The 20249-nt window shown below is 41.1% G+C and overlaps 1 protein-coding gene across 12 annotated transcripts in view; it reads left to right on the forward strand.

Annotated features, from left to right (window-relative positions):
- The window catches only part of def8 (differentially expressed in FDCP 8 homolog), a 219163-nt gene that overhangs the window by 168024 nt on the left and 30890 nt on the right, over positions 1–20249 (forward strand). For all 12 annotated transcript variants that reach the window (XR_010895482.1, XR_010895483.1, XM_067389841.1 and 9 more), the window contains 2 exons: positions 10257–10370; positions 10664–10744. Coding sequence is in view for 10 of the 12 variants with exons in the window: in XM_067389841.1 (XP_067245942.1) it covers positions 10257–10370; positions 10664–10744 (195 nt within the window). In the remaining 2 variants the exon portion in view is untranslated. The remainder of the gene's footprint in view (positions 1–10256; positions 10371–10663; positions 10745–20249) is intronic.

Raw genomic sequence — 20249 nt, forward strand, 5'->3', positions numbered from 1 at the left:
TGTCATCCACTGGGTCACCTCAAGGATGTGTCCTTCCTCCTTTATTATTTATCCTGTACACAAATGACTGTAAAAGCAGTTATAGAAATAGGCACATCATAAAATTTGCTGATGATTCTGTAATTGTTAGCTTAATGAGTGAGGAGGACCCTATGCATGGTCCTGTGGTTGATGATTTTATTATGTGGTGTCAAAATACTTTCTTAAAACTAAATGTTTCTAAAACTAAGGAGATGACTATTAATTTTAACTCTAGGAGGAAATCTTTTCATGATATGCAATCAAGCATTAATGGAGTAGGTATTGAGAGTGTTGAATAGTACAAGTATTTGGGGACTGTTTTGGATAATAAATTGTCCTTTTCTCCCAATACTGAGGCTGTTTGTAAGAGGAGGCAGCAAAGATTGTATCGTTTGCGGAAATTAAGGTCATTTCAGGTGGACAAAACATTGATGTGCATGTTATATAGATCCTATATTAAGTCACTGTTATTCTTTTCATTGTTGTGCTGGTTTAATTCTCTAAATGTGAAAAACAAGAATTGTCTTGAGAGGATTGTAAATATAAATAAATAATAGTAAAATAATAGTAAATAATAAATAATAGTAAAATAACTAGGAGTAAGCAGATGTCTATGGCCCAGTTACATCATAGACAGGTTCTGGGTAAAGCCCAAAGTATTTTACTAGATGATTCTGTCACGGAATGCGCAGAGACAAGATGGTAAGATCCAGGCGCAGCTTTTAATGTTATAATCCAAAGTCATAAACCAGAAACAGGCAAGGGTCAAACTCCACAGAAACAGTCCACAAAAACAGAAAACCAGAGATACCAAGTGCATGTAACACAAAATAACAAACCACAAACAAAGGCAGAAACAACTGGGTATAAATAGACAGAACACTAATGACAAAACTCAAAACAGCTGGTGCAATGAATGATAATGAGTCCGGGAGTGGGTTATGGGAAATGCAGTTAACAAATGGGGTGAGGAACAGTCCGAGTTGGAGTGCCCTCTACTTAGGGCACTACAACTGGTGATCATGACAGATTCCCACCCAATGTACCATGAGTTTAACCTTCTCCCTTCTGGCATTCGGTATAGAACTCCGATTAGTAAAACAAATCTGTTTAGACATTCATTTATCCCCTGCGGAGCGGATACCAGACGCTCCACGAAAAAACAAAACCAAAAAACAACCAGAGAAAAACTCTCAGGAGGGAGGTGGACAGGAGGAGGACCAGGGGGAGGGATGGTGGGCCAGGTCCAGAGTCCCCGCCTGAGGGCCAGGGGGGAGCCAGAGGAACAGACCATGGGGACTCCATGAAGGTCAGAGTCCTGACTAAGTGCGAGGGCGGCACCGGAGGAACTAACCAGGCGGGATCCAGCAGGTCTGGAGTTCTGGCTGATTGCTAGGGCGGTGCTGGAGGAACTGACCAGGCGGGTTCCAGCAGGTCTGGAGTCCTGGCTGAGTGCCAGGGCAGTGCTGGAGGAACAGACCAGGTGGGTTTCAACGGTTCAGACGGCCTGGGCAGTGGCAGCAGGACAGAAAGCCTGGGCGGTGACGGCAGGGCAGAAGGCTTGGATGGGGGCGGCAATGCAGGCGGCCTGGGCTGTGGCGGCAGGGCTAGGCACTTAGGTGGCCAAAGAACGACCTCTGGGGTTGTCTCCGGGCCCACCGCGGGCTCTGGGAAGGCCTCTGGGCCTTGAGGGACGGAAGAAGCCTTTCTCCTCTTCTTCCTCCTCTTACGTGGGTGAGGCGGTGGCTCTGTGCCTACCTCCTCTGTGGGTTCTGGAGCGAACTCACAGACTGGAGCGGTCACTGTAGCGGACTCAATGGCTGCAGCGGACTCAATGGCTGCAGCGGACTCACTGGCTGGAGCGGACTCACTGGCTGGAGCGGGCTCTGGAGTGGACTCACTGGCTGGAGCGGACTCATTGGCTGGAGCGGGCTCTGGAGTGGGCTCTTGGGAGGCCTCCAGGTCTTGAGGGATGGAAGCCTTCCTCCTCCTCTTCCTCCTTTTTACGTGTGTGAAGCAGAGACTCAGTGCCCACCTCCTCTGTGGCCTCTGGAGCAGATTCACAGGCTGGAGTGGGCTCTGGAGCGGACTCACGGGCTGGAGAACGTTCTGGCTGAGCAGGTGTTGCCCAGTGGACTCTATGGGAGAGATAACTAACAAAGTCCCGAAAAATCCAGGATTTGAAGCCCTTCCAACCAGGGCTCTGAACCGGTTCAAGGAACAAAAACGAAAACCGGAAACAAACAAAATTTTGACTAGAACGTTAACAGAAACGGAAACAAAATCAAATTTAATCGTTCTGAACAGAAACACTAATTTGAAACAGCCATTAACCGGTTAATAACGTTATAATATCGTTTAACACTTTGATTTGGCACTCAACCAATCACAAATTCAAATAGTACAGCCTATGCAAATTTGACTCTGACGCATCCAACGTGAGTGAAATGCCCGCGCTCACGCTCTATGGTGAGTTACATGCATGCGCTCACGCTCTAAAGTGAAATGCCCGCACTGACTCGCTCAGCCCAGCTGTCAAGTCATCATAGGTTAGGTAAGTCACAATGGCAATGCCCTGGCATTAGTTTTTCCAATGATATATGTAACCAACCGTCAAGTATTAGGCCTACATTTAGGTGAAAATGAATGTCAAGTAATATGCAGCTTATTCCCAGCTAACCAAAATACGTGACTGTTACGTAACTGCAACGTAATTTGGTGACCAAACTTTCATTGTGGCGACGTAACTAGTTATGTCTTGGCAACCAGAAAAGTGAAAGGTGCCTGTACGTCGCCACAACGTAACTTTTTGACGTTACTAACTGGCAACGTCACAAAGTTACGTTGTTGCGACGGATGTTGTATTGGACTGCTGTCCCTTTAAGAGTTTATGAATGGACCCAATAGTGACTACAATTAGCTTATTGTGGTCAGGCTTGAATATCACTCAATAAGTGCCATAATTAATGTGGATATACCTTTCACTTTGGGGGTCAAATTGTCTTTATTATACTATTTTAGCAATTTATAACTGCAAAATCATTGGTAATTAAGCATAATTACTAGTTTATTGTTCGGTTAACTTAATAGAATGGCACAGAAATATAATTCCATCACTACACAAAAATACTATATGGCTTATTAAAGTAGATAATGACTAAAAATGACTAAAAGGCTTTTACTGTACATTCAGTTAATCACTAATTACTAGGTTATTTTTGTTTATAGCATATATATGTATCTTTCAAATGTTTAATCATTTATAAATAATGGCTAATATGCCCTACTATATATTAAGTTAATCATTAATTACTATTGTGTCCATGCTTAATTAATGCATAATTGTGAACAAGTAAATCATTAATTACTAGTTTACTTAAGCTTAACTAATGCATAATTCATGACCCTTAAAATGTAAAGTTAATCATTAATTACTCGTGTGTTCATTCTTAACTAATGCTTAATTGTGAACAAGTTAGTCATTAATTAATGCTTAATAATGCATTATTCTGGACCCTTGAAATAAAGTGTTACTGTGAGCCATTTTTAACTCACATGTTATAAATGCTTAATAAATGTATTTATTTACACATACTTAGAACCAGAAACCATTAAGATTAGACTGAAGGGTGATTTATTTGTGTTTTTCTCAATGTCATCTCATGAATTATGTCACTTTTCTCACTGTTACTCATCAGACTTTACTTTGTGCATTACCCATGACATTCTGCAAAAAGGTCATGATGCCTATTCAGAGCAATGTATGAAAACTGATTTCATGTTTATCAAGATGAAATGAACAAACTTCCTTTTGGGGGGAAAAAACATACAAGCACAACCATAACTCAATGAGATATCAATAATGAAAAATGTAATTACATTATTAGTTACTTGTGAACCCTAATGAAGGGTCAACAAATTATTCATGAGTTATAACCGTTAGTAACCTGTGAAAGTGAACCTTAATGTAAAGTGAATTACTCTGAAACATTTATTTAAACATTGTATGATATGATCATTTTATTTTAACCAATAAGTAGCTCAGCGGTTACATGCAGTGTAGGTATTACAAATCTGTCTAGGCTTATGATAACAATAATCTCTACAGTGATGGATTTGGGGTTTGGGTCGGGTTCAGGCTTAAACTTTAACAGTACTGGTCGGGGTCAGGTCAAAAGATAGCACTGTCTTTGTACTTTTAACTGAATTGTTTTTGTTTATTTCCTATTGTACAAACTTATTATGCTTGTATAATGGATATTATTCATTAAATATCATTGTTCAATGGATAATATTTTATATAAACAATTTGTGTGAGTATGTGATATTGAGAAACGTCTGTGCATTTAGTGGTGTGGAATGGATTTCATCTTTGCAGTGGTGTATAAAGTACTCGAAAACCATACTTGAGTAAAAGTATAGATATCTTGCCAGAAAATGACTTTGGTAGAAGTTAAAGTTGCTGTTTAGAATGTTACTTGAGTAAAAGTTTTAAAGTATGTGATATATTTTGTACTTAAGTATGAAAAGTATTTTTTTTTTTTTTTAAATTGGCTAAAGGTTTATTGTAATTTTTATACATAAAAAATACTAATATATTAATTATACATTGATGATTCGTTCATGATAATTTATAGTGCATTATAACTAATGCAAGAGACAACTTTAAAATGTTAAAATGTAAATGATGAAATTAAAAATGAACAATACTTTTATTAACCTTATTTAATGTTACTATTTCATATAAATCCAAACAGTCACGATTAAAAATTACCATCTTTACACACAAAGGCATAGCATGGGTCTATTATATGTATACTTTCACACATTATTTGGCTCTATTTTAGAAAAATTGATTATTTAATCAAAATATGTGTTACAGTGCCGATGATAACTGAAATTGAATAGGCTACTTTTCTGATTTGTTAAGCTTCTGTCGCTGTATGAGAATACAGTACCCTCTGGCCCTCTTCGTTTAGGTGTCACACTTACCTTCTTTACGGTCAAAAGTGACCGAAGCCTTGGAAAGTAACTTTTTTGTTCCTCAGGAAAACCAATGTAATATATTCTTGTTCTATAATATTTTTTGATTATTATATAAAATTTTGAGAGTATTTTATGATACTATGCAATATTTATACAATTTTTATTAACTACCCATTGAAAATAATAGAATTTTTTTTAACATATTTTTAAATTATTTTTCAATTAAAGCAGTATTCCATGTTAAAATAGAGACAAGGCATTTAAAATAAATTTTTTTGAAGGTAGATTTGGTGAGAGTAAAAAAAGAAAAACTTATGCAATGCCATGTCGTAACCACTAGATTCCCATAGAGCTCTATATAAAATTCTCTAGTGGTTTTTGGACACAAACACTTATTTTTATTAAGTTTTGGATATGGATTTAAACTTAGACATTCTCAAAGACTACTTTTTGTCAAGGTTTAGATTTTTTTTTTTTTTTTTTATGTTGATTTGAAGTGTCGGTTTTTGCATTAATTTTACTACAGTCAAACCTGAAAATAGAGGGCGCCATTTTGTTACACGTAACATCAAAATTCAATAAAAAATAACAAAAATGAACAGGTGTTTTTTCTAACAGCTTAAAAAATCTGTGTTTGATCTGATTTCATCCTCTTATTTGAGTTTTGGCTCAATTTTACCATACTATTACAGCCACACTGGTTCATTTGTATGTGTATAATGGTGTGTTGTGTGTGTGTTTGTCTGTGAATGTGTGTAAGTGAGTGGGTGTTTCTATTTTGTACTCTTGGTGTTTTAGAGTGTAACCCCTTTCTTGCAGTTCATTTTTTACTGCTTTGTGGCTGAATTTTTGCTTTTATTTCACACATTTGCATAAACTTGCTCTGTCTTATAGTCGTGCTGGTTCATATATATGTGTGTGGGGGGAGGGGGGTGGGGGGGTGGTTGTGTCTATTTTGCACTCTTGGCATTTCAGAGTGTCCCCCCTTCAGTGCTGCACACTTTCTGCAGTGTCTGATTTGTAGTTTGTACCAACAAAAGATTCTCAGAGTTGTTGTATTTTTTCGTATATTCCCATTCATTTCCTATGTCAGTCATTTTTGACCGAAAAGGTGTTTTTTTTTTTTTTTTTTACGATGCCTTAACATGTCCGAATCATGTCCTTGATTTTTTTGTGTGTTCATATTGGTAATGCTACAAAAGTCACCAAGTGTCATCTCATTCCGACAAAGCTACGATTTTTAACAATTCAAAATATAAAATCTTTCGACCGAAGAAGGCCAGAGGGTTAAATATGCAACTTCGCCAGATAATGAATGCATAACAGCGAACAAATAGTAATAAACTAATGCAAATTAATGGTAACAATCTTGACATTAAACAGTTGGTGTTTTTTTTTTTTGTCACATTCTTTTAACCGCTTGAGGTTACTACTAATGTCAGCCTCGACTACAAACATACTGTTCTCCACTAATGCAGCATCTAGTCAACAAACTAATTACTTTATAGTGATATGAAAACATGTACTGTAGTGTACATTGTATAACATACCGTTTTGTTGTCCGTTTTAAATCGTTTTGAAGTGACCCGCTCTGTGCAGCGCGCAGCCTCACATCACGTGTCAAAAGAAACCATACGAGGCATCAGTGATAGTTTTTATTTCGCCTCTAGAGGCCGCTCTCGTAATGTCTCATATTCTATGCTCGTAATGACAGCACACTTCTCAGCCGCTCCAGCAATGAACGCAACCCGGAAAATTAAATCAACCGCGGTTGTGCGAGCACTTGTTTGCACATGCTTGCTTGCAGTCTGTGTTCTTCCGACTTTATTTTGTAGTAAGTAACGAAAATGCTTTGGGAAAATGTATTGGAGTAAAAGTATATAATTTATTTAGGAAATGTAGTGGAGTAAAAGTTGACAGAAATATAAAAAACTCAAGTAAAGTACAGATTCTTCCAAAAAATACTTAAGTACTGTAACGAAGTATTATTACTTCGTTACATTACACCACTGCATCTTTGGAGGGGAGGTCCCCACCCCCTCAATGAGTTAAAAGCTGGAATCCCCTGCAAGCTGTTTTGCATGGTGCGTGGGAATTATTACCTGTATCACTATGTTCTATGTGACCGGAGTGTACTGGGACTCAAGATTTGCAGGGTAGGTAATGCTAGGTGCAACTGAAAAGTTTGGTGAGGTCTGGTTGGGGAGTTATGGACGGCCGAAGGTGGAGTGGAGGGTAGGGTTAGTGGTTTGGCATTTGTTGTACCGTTGTGTAGGAAATCAGCAATGTAGTTGACAAGTCTTTAGGATCGGCTGCGGGGCGGAGTTTGCGCTAAACTGGTTTAGGGGAAAACAAACCGTGTCATGTGTCTGTCTGTCAATGGGAGGAAGCCACATCACGTTTTAGAGCTCCCACCGATCTCCAGACTGCAGCTATATCCTTCTTGATTTTTTTCATTCACTTAAAAGTGGCCGTGCATGCACTGTTCATTCAGTCAATTCATTAAAAAATTCTGATCCATCCAGGAATGAAACAAGGTTTTAAGGGGGACCTATTATTCCCCTTTTTTAGAAGAGGTAAAACAAGTCTCTGATGTACCCAGAGTGTGTATGTGAAGTTTTAGATCAAAATACCCCACAGAATTTTTTTTATAGCATTTTAAAATTGCCACTTTTGGGGGTTAAGCAAAAACGCACTGTTTTTGTGTGTCCCTTTAAATGCAAAAAAGAGGCCAGAGCTTCAAGAGATGAGTGTACAGCTCATTCAGGGTGGAAAAAATGCTAATATGGCAGAGAACACCAGCATTCGTGGGCAGGGCCTGTATAAAGTAATGTCACTTTGTACAGAAAATGAAAACGCTTGTTTTATGAGACTGTTGAGGTTTTACGGGGATTAAAAAAAGGAATTGGTGGATTTTTATAATTTTATGTCTGCATTGTGCACACTGCTGACACACATTTATGTTCAAACACTATGTAAATGTGAAAAAAGTGATGCTTCACATCATAGAGATGATGAACATCACTGACAACAGTCAAGTGAAATCCCCTTAACCATTGAAAGGATGCTATGAAAAAGATATTGCTTTCATCAGTGGACATGTCAAACTGATTTATTTTCATGAATTTATGCCTTGACCTACAGAATGAAAGCTATAAAACAAATAAAGGTAATTGCACACATTTCTTTGATTTCTACGATTTCTTAAAATGTCTGTAAATTTAACTTTCAAATTGTAACTGGTTTCCTATCAATCATGTTTTCTTTTTTCTCTTTTTAGTTTAACAGAACATGTAAGTTTGACCAGCTCTTTTCAGTTAAGGATACTTATCTTCTCTACTTCACTAAGTAACAGAGATATTGAATTTATAATCCATATTGTTAGATTTTTTTTAATTATTACTTGGATTAAAGCGTTAAAGCTATCCCATGACTTTATATAACTTCACCTTTCACATACTGTCAATTTTTGCTACTTTTGACCTTCATAAACAATTATTTTTACATAAACAAATGGAAGAAACAGACTGTAACTCTAAACTCAATGGTGTATTTCAGATGCTGTCACATCCCCCATGTCTGTATGACTTTAATCTTTCTGATGAACACAATCGGAGAAATATTAATAAATATCCTGACGTACCTGAGCTTTATAATAGCAGTGAACAGTGTACTCCAGTGTAATGACTATCTATCCATCCATCCATCCATCCATCCATCCATCCATCCATCCATCCATCCATCCATCCATCCATCCATCCATCCATCCATCCATCCATCCATCCATCCATCCATCCATCCATCCATCCATCCATCCATCCATCCTCCCTCCACATGGCTCCAGGGGGTTAATAAAGGCCTTCTGAAGCAAAGTGATGTGTTTGTGTAAAAAAAAAAAAACATATTTAACAAATTATGAAGTAAAATACTTCATACTGCCTTCCGTTTTCAAGTTACGAAGAAGGTGTAAACTGATGTCGCGTCATTTACACTTTTTCCGTAAATTGAATAGGGAAGGCGTAGGATGTAGCGTAAGCATTTTGAATAGTTTTACACTTTCTTCGTACATTGAATACAAAAGGCGGTCTGGCAGAAGCTAGATATTTTACTTTATAACTTGTTAAATATGGAAATATTAAATAAATATAAAAATAAATAAATAATAAAAGTACATAATTGACACAACATGCTGTTTTTTTTATGTAAACCCTATTAGAGGCTACAAGACATTATAAGACCAGGCTGATAACATAAAATAAAAAATAAAAAAAGATAAATAAATAATATATTAAAAATAATATTAATGATACTAATAAATAATATAATGATAATAATATACTAATATTAATGAAAGTAAACTATTATTAAAGAGGTTATTTATAACACCATTAAGGTCTTATATAGCACTTTTTAAAGCATGGTTCTTTATGAAACCTTATAAAAAGGGTTCTATTTAGCACCAAAAAGGGTTCTGCTAGTGTTACAAGCAAAGAACCCTAATTTGGTGCTGTTTAGAACCATTTTTCTTTAGAGTGTACTACTCTACCCAATAATACTCTAATACACTAATATCTTAATTGAAGCATCCCAAGCTATTATTGATAGTTCTAAAGTGAAAGTTTAAAATTAGTAATGGAGGCTTTTTACAATGTGTTTTTCTTTTTTTTCATTTTGCTTTGCACTGCTCTCATTTTGCACTGTTTAATTGCACTCGGCAAAAATATTTGTCATGCCGGCCCCTTAAAACTGAAACCACACACACTTAGTCGATCTCTCTATCTCTTAATACTTTAAATAATCTCAATAATACACTATTACACAAAGCAAACCAGGCCGTCGTTGCTAGTTCTAAAGTGGCGTTTCTGTATTAGTAATGGAGACTTGGGCTCAATTGTTAAACGGTCAACTTGAGATTTGGATCTGTGGCGGAAAAAGTAGTTCCACACACAAAGACATTCTGTGTTTTTAAAGACATTCAGTGGTTGTTGTTGTTCATATTTATTTAAATACTTACTCTGTCAAACTGTATAAAAGCAATATCACACTCATAGCTTTGCGATATGGCTCTATATCAGCATAGCTCTGATTGCCTCTTGCCTACAGCCAAATTACAGCTGTTCTTATATTGCACGGCTATGAGTGTGATGTTGCTCATATTTATATATCCATCCAAAGTACTGTCCTTTTGCTGTTTTCCATTTTTCAGTTTGATAAACCTTTGATTTTGGTTTGTGTATTGATGTGTTCAGGTGTGTCGTTCATCCATGCGCTATCTTGCTCTGATGTTGTCAAGGCCTGTGCTCAGACTTAAAGAGATCAACCCTCTGCTATTCAACTTTGTGGAGGAGCTGGTGGAGATCAGAGTGAGTATCCATAAAACTGGTAAAATATCCACACCTTCCCATCACCCCCTTAAAATAGTGATTTTTGACCTGTTCAGGTTTTGAGGTTTTGACTTTCTTGTTTATAACCAACAATTCAATCATGCAACTATGTCATAATTTTGACAGTGCATTGAAAAGATATTCAGCAAATTATTCCAAAAATACAATTTTAAAAATTGTGACACCATATATGAACAGTACATTTGCTTAACATAAACAACCTTTAATAAAAAGCAATCTAAAGTAATTTTCTGATCATTCTTGCACTGCAGAAATTACGTCAGGATATCTTGCTAATGAAGCCATATTTCATCACCTGCAAGGAGGCCATGGAGGCCCGACTCCTGCTGCACGTAAGTGATTCGAATGCAATCCCATTTAGGCCCTGTCCCAAATGGCACACCTACACCCTCTCTGTTGTCTTCTGAGTTTAAATTTTAGTGGCATAAGGGTGTATAAAGTCAAGTCAAGTCACCTTTATTTATATAGCGCTTTTTATAATGCAAATTGTCAAAGCAGCTTTACAGTGATAACTGGAATATAATTTTGCCTGCACAGCAGCTCTAAAAGAATAGTCAATGCAGGCAGATCATAGCACTGTTGAATATCAAATGTCAAGTTAAATGTCAAGTGTCTAAGCAAGCCAAAGGTGACAGCGGCAAGGAACCCAAACTCCAACAGGTGGCAAATAGGTGTTAAAATGGAGAAAAAAACCTTGGAAGAAACTAGGCCTAGTCGGGGGGCCAGTTCTCCTCTGGTGAACAGTGCTTTGTTACGATTCAGGTTGCTATCATAAGTCCGATAGGATCGCAACATTCAAAGTATTTATTTCAGTTCCATCCAATTGAGGATCGTATTCATCACGCCGGTATGGATGGTTTGTTGAACTGTGCCACTGCTTGTCGTGTCGATGGGGCCTTCACACTGGATGATCTAGTTGACTCAATCTCTGCTGATACTTCAGGGCTGCGTTGTGGTCTTGCCAAGGCGCCGGTCCTCTGTCTCACCTGGATACAGCCTGGATCTGTTTGACTACGGTAAACCTCGGGATAAACAGAAAGACTAATATTAGCGTAGATGCCATTCTTCTTCTGATGTAATGAGTACATCTGGTGTTATAGGAAGTGTTCCCGGTTCCGGCTGACCTAATTTATGCAGTTTAATAATCCTTTAACGGATTTGAAAATATAAATTGATAATGCGTAATGATAATGTGTATGCCAGGTTAAAGAGATGCGTTTTTAGTCTAGATTTAAACTTACAGAGTGTGTCTGCTTCCTGGACAATGCTAGGAAGATTGTTCTAGAGTTTAGGTGCCAAATAGGAGAAGGATCTACCGCCTGTGGTTGATTTTGATATTCTTATCAGCTGGCCTGAATTCTGAGATCGCAATAGACGCGAAGGACTATAATGCCTTAAGAGCTCTCTCAGGTACTGGGGAGCTAAACCATTTAGTGTTTGTAAGTAATTAGCAAGATTTTAAAGTCTATACGATTTTTAACAGGAAGCCAATGTAGTGTTGGCAGAACTGGGCTAATATGGTCATACTTCCTAGTCCTAGTAAGAACTCTAGCTGCTGCATTTTGTACAAGCTGTAGTTTATTTATCAGTCGAGCAGAACGTTACAGTAATCTAGCCTTGAGGTCATGAACGCATGAACTAACTGTTCTACATTTTTCATTGAGAGCACGTCATAGTTTAGATATATTTTTAAGATGGAAGAATGCGGTTTTACAGATGCTAGTAACATGGCCTTCAAATGAAAGATTGGTATCAAAGAGCACACCCAGATTCCTAACTGATGACAAAGACTTAACAGAGCAGCCATCAGGTGTTAGACAGTATTCTAGGTTATTACGTGAAGAAGTTTTTGGTCCAAAAATAAGAATTTTCTGAATTTAGTAGTAGGAAATTACTGGTCAGCCAATTTTTTATATCAGCTACGCATTCCGTTAATTTTTTGAATTGCTAAGTTTTGTCAGGGGGCGAAGAAATATAGAGCTAAGTATCATTAGCGTAACAGTGAAAACTAGCACCATGCATCCTAATGATATCTCTCAAAGGTAGCATGTACAGAGTGAAAAGCAACGGTCCTAGTACTGAGACTTGCGGTACTCCATATTCAACTTGTGATCGATATGACACTTCTTTGTTTACTACTACAAACTGATAACGGTCAGACAAGTATGATTGAACCATGACAATGCAATTCCACTAATGCTAACATAATTTTGGAGTCTATTTAAAAGAATATTGTGATCGATAATGTCAAATGCAGCACTAAGATCCAGTAACACTAATAGGGAGATACAACCATCATCTGATGATAAGAGCAAATCATTAGTAACTCCAGACCGGCCAACATGTACGCATTTTGCGTAGCGGGTACGCATTTTGACCTCAAAGTACGCTGGTACGATCTGTCACTCTATACTACACAAAATCCCGCTCGATCCTACTTCCACTCCCGCCGTCTCAGTAGGCTACAGCAGTCACGGTACTTTTGACTCCTTAAGGTTAACAGGTATAAAATGCTCAAGTAATGTTGAACAACAAATCTAAATAAAATTAAAATCGCTGATTATGAAAATGTTGTGATGTGTGACTGACTGACAAGCACATGTATTTATTCTCAGTGTTGAGAAATGTATAGCCTACATGTGTTGCATTATTGTGTTAATACTAACTAAAGTACCTAATTATGTTACATAGCCTACATATTTTGTATAAAAACTAGCACATTAGTTACTTATGCATTTAAAAGTACCATTGTCTCAGTGCAGCGCGAGCTCTCTCTCTCTCATACACAATCGCGCGCGCACACTGAGAGAGGGAAGTTCATTGTAAAATGAAAATTGCCGTGCTTGGTTAAAATTTGTTCTTGCTTGTGTTATTTTTTTGTCAGAAAACATTTTTAATTATCCAGCCATGTTTTTAAATGACGGACACTCTAGTTAACACAACCCCTTGTTATATGTCGGACTAACTTCTACTTGATATTCTTGAATACTTGATGCGTTTTACTCCTATTGGTCCTTTCTATTCATTGTCAGCTGTTTTCTATAAATATGTTTGTATTGGCTAACCTTTATTCAGCAAATGTTTGTGTTGTTTATAATTCAAAGACAGCACGTTACAAATAGAAACCATTTTTTTTTTCTGTGGGATTTAGTATCATATTTGGATATTGGAATAATTAATTAAGTATTCTAAATGAATTGCATGTAAACTCGATGTTTACTGTTTTCTAAGGGTTTCTTAATTTTAGACTAGTTTTCATTACAAAACCTGTATAAAAGACTTGACTCATTAGTTGAATGTAAATATAGCCTACTTGAAATTGCAAACATTTTTTTTTAGTCCATATTAAATATGAATGCGACTCACTTGTGGTTGTCAGTTTGTATAAGCACACATTATGCAATGCAATATTAATCATTAATTAAAAAATGCTTTTGAGCAGGTGTGAAATTAAAAAAAAAACTTTAACAGTCAAAATTAGTGTAGTAGACCTAAGTTCGTAGTGGGGGAAGCAAGAGGTCAGGGACGACGAACAACTGCTGACTGAGTCTTTATTGAATATCAAAACGGTTCAACAGAAGGACTGTGCAACGCACAACAACGAAAATAAACAATCCACAAAGGGCTTCACTCCAGGTTCGGCATACGCTATCCACAAGGGCTTCTCTCCAAGTTTGGTTTACACCATCCACAAGGGCTTCACTCCACGAACCTCGACTCGACTCAGTCAACAGTTCCCCTCTCTCTCACACGCTCCTGCTTCTCACGGCGTTTTATCCTGTCTCCGCGCCAATCACTGGAATGAGAAACAGGTGTTCGTGATTTGTATCCAACCCACTCACTTACCAAGCGTCTCCCGCTATTCTCTCCGGTTGCAGACCTCGCTGAACCACGCCCCCCTCGCCACATACCCCCACCGCCCGACTCAGGCCGGGGAGCCGTCCGGCCTGCGGCCCCCCTCCCCCCATTTCTGGAGAGGAAATCGGCCACAGCCACCCGAACACCCGGCCTGTGGACCACCTTGAACTTAAAAGGCTGTAAAGCCAGATACCAACGAGTGATCCACACGTTTGTATCCTTCATGCAGTGGAGCCACTGCAGGGGAGCGTGGTCCGAACAGAGAGTGAATTCCCGTCCCAGGAGATAATAGCGGAGGATGAGGACGGCCCACCTGATAGCCAAACACTCTTTTTCTACGGTACTGTACTTAGCCTCTCTCTTCGAGAGCTTACAGCTAATGTACAGTACCGGCCGCTCCTCACCCTCTATCTCCTGGGACAGGACAGCACCCAGCCCCCTGTCCGATGCATCAGTCTGCAACAGAAAAGGGAGAAAAAAGTCAGGAGAGTGAAGCAATGGCCCGCCACATAGAGCAGCTTTTACCTGGGTGAAAGCCTGCTGGCACGGCTCCGTCCACTGGACCGTATCTGGAGCATCCTTTTTAGTTAGATCAGTCAACGAGCTGGTGAGGGCCGAATAATTAGGTACAAACCTTCTATAATATCCCGCCAGCCCGAGGAGCTGTCTAACCTCCTTTTTGGTCTTGGGGCGCGGACAGGTCGCAATCGCTGCCGTCTTGTCAATTTGGGGACGCACCTGCCCATGCCCCAAGTGGAAGCCCAGATACCTTACTTCCACGTGCCCAATTGCACACTTCTTCGGGTTGGCCGTGAGCCCAGCCGCTCTCAGCGATCTCAGGACGGCTCTCACATGCTGCATATGCCGCTGCCAATCATTACTATAGATAATAATATCATCCAGATAGGCAGCCGCATATGCAGCATGGGGCCGGAGAATTTTATCCATGAGTCGCTGAAAGGTGGCTGGTGCCCCGAACAGCCCGAACGGAAGCGTAACAAATTGGTGTAATCCGAGTCTTTTCTTTGGATAAAGGCGTCAAGGGGATCTGCCAGTACCCTTTCGTTAAGTCCAGTGTCGAATAAAATCGAGCCGCACCTAGCCGGTCAAGCAATTCGTCCACCCGCGGCATTGGATACGCGTCAAATTTCGACACTGCATTCACCCTGCGATAGTCCACGCAGAAACGAACCGAGCCGTCGGTCTTAGGAACCAAAACTATCGGGCTCGCCCAGTTACTGCTGGACTCTTCTATTACTCCCATTTTCAGCATTGCCTCTAATTCGTCCTGAACTACCTTTTTTTGTGTTCAGGTAACCTATACGGCCGGCTGCGAACAACCACGCCCGGCTCCGTCTCGACATGGTGCTGAATGAGGTTGGTACGTCCCGGCAGGGGAGAGAACACGTCTGCAAATTCTGTTTGCAATTTGGATAAATCAGTGAGCTGGGAGGGCGAGAGGTGATCTCCCCCCGGGACCAGAGCGAGAGATTGAGTTTTTACATTCGCCTCTGGTCCGAGATCATCCTCCCCGCTAATCACCGTCGCCAGCATCACTGATTCTGCCTCATTCCATTTTTTCAGGAGGTTGAGGTGATAGATTTGACGTGCCCCCCTCCTGTCGGACCGTACCACCTCGTAATCGAGCTCGCCCACTTGCCGTGTGACCTCAAAGGGTCCTTGCCACTTTGCAAGTAATTTCGAACTGGAAGTAGGGAGCAATACAAGCACTTTTTCTCCCGGTGCGAATTTACGTAGGTTAGACCGTCGGTTATACAGTTGGCTCTGTCTGTGCTGGGCCTGTAACAAATTCTCCATTGATAGCCGCCCCAAAGTGTGGAGTTTTGATCTCAAGTCCAGCACATACTGAATTTCATTTTTGGCCTGAGATGGTCCGTCCTACCAAGTCTCCCTGAGGACATCCAGCACCCCACGGGGCTGGTGCCCAAAGAGAAGCTCGAAGGGGGAAAACCCCGTGGAGGCTTGCGGGACCTCCCGCACTGCGAATAACAGAGGTTCTAACCACTTATCCCAATTTTTGGCGTCCTCTTGAACGAACTTACGAATCATGGATTTAAGCGTGCGATTAAAACGTTCGACCAGCCCGTCCGTATGTGGGTGAAAGACGCTGGTACGAACCGATTTAATGCCCAATAATTCGTATAGTTCGCGTAACGTGCGTGACATAAACGCCGTGCCTTGATCAGTGAGGATTTCTTTTGGAATCCCCACCCGGGAGATTAAGCGAAACAGTCCATCCGCAACACTTTTAGCAGAAATGTTGCGGAGAGCCACTGCTTCAGGATATCGTGTTGCATAATCAACAATGACTAATGCAAAGCGATGTCCCCTTGCTGATCATTCTAATGGCCCGATGAGGTCCATACCAATTCTCTCGAAGGGGACCTGCATTAATGGAAGCGGGCGCAATGGCGCTTTTGGGGTGGCCGGTGGGTTCACCAACTGGCATTCACGACAAGACGCGCACCACCTGCGTACATTCTCGTGAATGCCCGGCCAGAAAAACCGGGTCATGAGACGATTTAGTGTCGCTGCCTGTCCCAAATGCCCCGCCATTGGATTAGAATGAGCCGCGTGGAAAAGCATGGGAGTGTCTTGGGTCACTCGATACAACCTATCTTTTATAATCGTGAAATATGGGTAAGCAAGCGGACGTCCAGGCTGGAGAGGCTGACCATGAATCATAGAGACCCTATCAAATGCACTTTTTAATGTCTCATCCTGAGACTGCTCCAGGGGAAAATCATCGCGTTCCGGAAGAATAAGTCTTCCGGCTTCACTCAGATCCCCTGCAGCAGAACTCTCCGGTCTCTGATCAGTCTCTCCCACCTGTACTCGCGCTTGCTCACCCCGCGTTCTTTTCCCCCAAGAGGCATTCGAGCATAAACATCCCAATAATTGTTTAAACGCGGGCCAATCCGTCCCCTAAATTATCGGATGCCGGAGGTGCGGGTTAACTGCCACCTCAACACTATGCTTTTGTCCCCTAAATTTAATTATGACAGACATTATGGGATATCTTACCACATCCCCGTGCACGCACCGAACCCCAACCATGCGGCCTGTATCCAATGCCCCAGATGAAATCAGGCTTTGATGGAGAGAGGTTTGGTTACAGCCCGAGTCCACCAAAGCCTGATAGGTACCCCCCTTGATACTCACAGGTATTTGGTACCCGCCAGCCTGACCAGGGGCGGCCTGTGGATCGTCGGGGACCCGGATCACCGTCCTGACCTCCATAACCGGACATTTATCCACAAAATGATCCTCGGGGCGGAACACAAGGTGGGCCGGGCGGACGAGACCTAGAAAGAGGGACAGGTCTAGAGAGTGAGGGGGACAAAAGAGAGGGAGAGAGAGAGGCAGCTGGAAGGGGTTCGCCGCCCCCCCTTGGCACGCCACCAGATGATCCTCCGCCAGTTGGATGGCTGAGTCCAGCGACGTGGGGCGGTGGCACTGGACCCACTCGGCCGTCTTCTTCGGGAGCCGAGTGATGAATTGCTCCAGCACCACGCGATCGACGACCAGGTCCACGTAGCTTCCCTCAGCCAGCAACCATTTGCGGCACAAGTCCCGGAGCTGCTGGGCCAACGTGAAGGGCCGGCCGGACTCACCCAGGTCGAGGGAGCGGAAGCGCTGTCGGTGCTGCTCTGGGGTCCGACCGACCCGCTGGACGATGGCCCGCCGTAGGTCTTCATAGACCAGGAGGTTCGGGACAGGGAGCTGCTGTGCCGCCACCTGTGCTTCTCCTGAGAGGAGCGGGACCAGCCTCATCGACCACTGGTCCCGCGGCCATTTACACGCCTCCGCGGATCTCTTGAAGAGGTCTAAGAACACCTCTGGATCATCCAGTGGACCCATCTTATTTAAGGGCAGGTGGACAGGCACAGCGGGCTGTTCGGTGGGCCCCCGGGGAACCTCCCGGTCAATCCAGCTCCGGAACGCCTTGCGGTCCTCCTGCTGGGTCTGCAGAATGGCTTGGAAACACCGCTCCTGGTCGCTTCTTAACTCCAGCAGGGCCTGTTGTTGTTCGCTGTGCAGGACCGCGAGGGACGCAATGATGTCCGCAAATGTGGCGGAGGACGAAGATTGCATGGCGACGTGCTCACCGTCTTCCTTCCCGGGTTTCGGCACCAGTGTAGTAGACTTAAGTTCGTAGTGGGGGAAGGAAGAGGTCAGGGACGACGAACAACTGCTGACTGAGTCTTTATTGAATATCAAAACGGTTCAACAGAAGGACTGTGCAACGCACAACAACGAAAATAAACAATCCACAAAGGGCTTCACTCCAGGTTCGGCATACGCTATCCACAAGGGCTTCTCTCCAAGTTTGGTTTACACCATCCACAAGGGCTTCACTCCACGAACCTCGACTCGACTCAGTCAACAGTTCCCCTCTCTCTCACACGCTCCTGCTTCTCACGGCGTTTTATCCTGTCTCCGCGCCAATCACTGGAATGAGAAACAGGTGTTCGTGATTTGTATCCAACCCACTCACTTACCAAGCGTCTCCCGCTATTCTCTCCAGTTGCAGACCTCGCTGAACCACGCCCCCCTCGCCACAATTAGATTAACAAAGATGGATGTGTGTATGTGCTTTGTGTATTGTATTCTCAAAATATATGTAAAAAAAAAATATGACAAATATATATATATATATATATATATATATATATATATATATATATATATATATATATATTGTGATGATACTGCCTTTTCGAGTATTTTTAACAGAAAAGTGAGATTTGAGATCGGCCTGTAATTGACTAATTCTCTAGGATCAAGTTGTGTTTTTTTTTAATAAGAGGTTTAATAATAGCCAGCTTAAAAGTTTTTGGTATGTGTCCTAGTGATAAAGATGAATTGACGATATTAAGAAGATGATCTATGACCTCTGGAAGCATCCCTTTCAATAGCTTAGTCAGTATAGGGTCTAACATACATGTTGTTGATTTTGATGATTTAACAAGTTTAGACAATTCTTCCTTTCCTAAAGTAAATGAATTGAATATTTCCTCAGGGACACTACAATGCACTGTCTGATGCGATAATGTAGTAGACGGTTGAATGGTTATGATTTTCTCTCTAATATTATTAATCTTGCAAGTAAAGAAGTTCATAAAGTCATTACTGCTGTGCTCTTTGGAAACATCAGAAGTTGAAGCTTTATTTCTTGTTAATTTAGCCACTGTATCAAATAAATACCTAGGGTTGTGCTTATTAGGCAGATCGAGTAGTTTTTAAGGCTTTGCTGTACTCAATCATTCTCTCCCCACGAAATGCGAAATACTTCTAGTTTTGTTTTCTTCCAGCTGCCCTCCATTTTTCTGGCTGCTACCTTTAGGGCCCGGGTGTGCTCATTGTACCATGGCGTTGGATTAATTTCCTTAATCTTTTTTAAATGCAAAGGAGCAACCGAGTCTAATGTGCTGGAAAAGACAGGCAATAGTTTCTGTTGCAACATCGAGGTTTTCTAAGCTGTCTGACAGGCTAAGGCGATGAAACTGATCAGGAACATTATTTATAAAGTGATCTTTAGTAGTAGAAGTGATGGTTCTACCATATTTATGGCAGGGAGGCAGTTTAGCCTCCTTGACTAAATGTAGTATACACAAGACTAGATAATGATCTGAGATGTCGTCACTCTGCTGCAGAATTTCAACAGCATCAATATCGATTCCCTGTGACAATATTAGATCTAAAGTATGATTACGACAATGAGTGGGTCCTGACACGTGTTGTCTAACACCAATAGAGTTTAGAATGTCTGTAAATGCCAATCCCAATGAGTCTTTTTTATTATCTACATGGATATTAAGATCACCAACAACAAGGACTTTATCTGCAGCTAGTACTAACTCTGATAGAAAATCAGCAAATTCTTTGATAAAGTCTGTATTGTGCCCTGGTGGCCTGTATACAGTAGCCAGCACAAATGTCAACTTACTTCATGTT

This window comes from Chanodichthys erythropterus, chromosome 7 (assembly GCF_024489055.1).
Source record: "Chanodichthys erythropterus isolate Z2021 chromosome 7, ASM2448905v1, whole genome shotgun sequence".
In the NCBI taxonomy this organism is placed as follows: Eukaryota; Metazoa; Chordata; class Actinopteri; order Cypriniformes; family Xenocyprididae; genus Chanodichthys; species Chanodichthys erythropterus.